This window comes from Ylistrum balloti, unplaced genomic scaffold (assembly GCF_031769215.1).
Source record: "Ylistrum balloti isolate Yb309-2 unplaced genomic scaffold, AGI_CSIRO_Ybal_v1 Utg371490, whole genome shotgun sequence".
NCBI lineage: Eukaryota > Metazoa > Mollusca > Bivalvia > Pectinida > Pectinidae > Ylistrum > Ylistrum balloti.
The window spans coordinates 44231-46533 of record NW_026782771.1 but is presented as its reverse complement, the minus strand read 5'-3'; the positions used below and the strand labels follow the sequence as shown (position 1 = coordinate 46533).

The 2303-nt window shown below is 40.8% G+C and overlaps 1 protein-coding gene across 1 annotated transcript; it reads right to left on the bottom strand.

Moving 5' to 3' along the window:
- Positions 1-600: 600 nt before the first annotated feature.
- Positions 601-2100, bottom strand: LOC132562704 (uncharacterized protein DDB_G0290685-like). Its single transcript, XM_060227463.1, has one exon. The coding sequence runs from the start codon at positions 2098-2100 to the stop codon at positions 601-603; it is 1500 nt and encodes a 499-aa protein (XP_060083446.1).
- Between the last annotated feature and the right edge of the window lie 203 nt (positions 2101-2303).

Below are 2303 nucleotides of genomic sequence, written 5' to 3'. Positions count from 1 at the left end.
CATAATGACGTAAGATCGCTTTGTTGTCATTTGTAAAAAGAAATGTTTATGTAGCTGATTTTTATGATCTTTTAGAAGTTTTGATATTTTAAATATGAGAGAAAAGAAAACTTACGATAACAGGGCGAATTCGGATAAGTAAAACACTTTTGATATCAAAACATATTAAATTTCAATGTTACCTACACAAAATATATCGGATTAAATATATCAGTATATATTATATATATTGGATTGTAAAATACTCGGCCACCGCGAAATAAAATGTCGTAATTTTAACGAAGAAAATATTATTACGGTAACTTTATGCCAAAATATTTTTTGGGAAATCAGTTTTATTAATGCATGTTTGAATATTTAAAAAAAAGAGGTCCCTCTCTTGACCTTTATACGAATTCAATAGTGCGAAGAATTCGGCACACTTTCTGAAAAAATTAATAATCTTAAAGAAATTTTAACTCAACTATGGACTATCAAGTTAAAATATCGTGTGACTGTCAAGGGAGACAAGTAAAGTCGGCGACCTTTTGTTGAAGAATGCGATACTTGAAGCCGATTGGTTAGCCAACTGCATTATATCTACACACCAACAATGTCTACTCACATCTTGTCTACTAACCTGTAATACCCAGAGTATCCGATATCTTCAGTACTCGCGATGCCGACACCAGTTGTTTGACCTCGGGCGTTTCTGTGTTCCAAATCTTTCCTGTTTCCATCAACGATATGAAATAGATTACCATCACGTAATTGAAGGACTTTCATCAAGTTCAATTTTCCTTTTTTGAGTGTTTTCATGAAGCTTGTCAACTTTCCCTTTGGTTTAATTTTCCTTTCGAATTGATTTTTGTCGCTTTGAGACCGCCTCTCTGTATTTACAGTTTTGTCGTCACCATCGGACCGTATTTGATCGTGTTCTTCATTGGAAGCTTTTTCAGACTGTGACGTCTTGCCTGTTGTAGAAATTCTTTTAATGCTGCTATTGTCAGATTTTGAACTTGAGTCCAAAGTTCTTGAAACTATGACAGACTTTGATCTTTCACGTGGTAGTCGTCTCCTTTCTTTATCCCCATCGTCAGATTTAGATCCCTCGTCTGATGTTGACCCCTGTTCCCCGCTTTCATCGTCAGATTTAGATCCCCCGTCTGATGTTGACCCCTGTTCTCCGCTTTCATCGTCAGATTTAGATCCCTCGTCTGATGTTGACCCCTGTTCTCCGCTTTCATCGTCAGATTTAGATCCCCCGTCTGATGTTGACCCCTGTTCTCCGCTTTCATCGTCAGATTTAGATCCCTCGTCTGGTGTTGACTCCTGTTCCCCGCTTTCATCGTCAGATTTAGATCCCTCGTCTGATGTTGACCCCTGTTCTCCGCTTTCTTCGTCAGATCTAGATCCCTCGTCTGATGTTGACCCCTGTTCTCCGCTTTCATCGTCATATCTAGATCCCTCGTCTGATGTTGACCCCTGTTCTCCGCTTTCATCGTCAGATTTAGATCCCCCGTCTGATGATGACCCCTGTCCACCGCTTTCATCGTCAGATTTAGATCCCCCGTCTGATGATGACCCCTGTTCTCCGCTTTCATCGTCAGATTTAGATCCCTCGTCTGATGTTGACCCCTGTTCTCCGCTTTCATCGTCAGATTTAGATCCTCCGTCTGACGATGACCCCTGTTCTCCGCTTTCATCGTCAGATTTAGATGCCTCGTCTGATGTTGACCCCTGTTCTCCGCTTTCATCGTCAGATTTAGATCCCTCGTCTGATGTTGACCCCTGTCCACCGCTTTCATCGTCAGATTTAGATCCACCGTCTGACGATGACCCCTGTTCTCCGCTTTCATCGTCAGATTTAGATCCCCCGTCTGATGTTGACCCCTGTTCTCCGCTTTCATCGTCAGATTTAGATCCCTCATCTGATGTTGACCCCTGTTCTCCGCTTTCATCGTCAGATTTAGATCCCTCGTCTGATGTTGAACCCTGTTCTCCGCTTTCATCGTCAGATTTAGATCCCCCGTCTGATGTTGATTGATGTCCTTTATTGTCTTGATCATCGTTTTCATCACCATTCGTCGTTCTTTTCATATCATTTCCTCGGCTATTCATTTCTTCTTTATCATCATTTTGTTTCTCATTAAAAATATTGGTGTTTTCTACATATTTTTCTTCCATTTTCTTCTCTTTCTTTAATGTGTCCCTGTCCGTTGCACCGATGACATTTATTACCTTCTCTTGAAGCTCATTTTCTCCTTGTGGCTCGTCAATCATGGAAAGCATCTGCAGTGTCTCATCTTTAGAACTAGTACGAC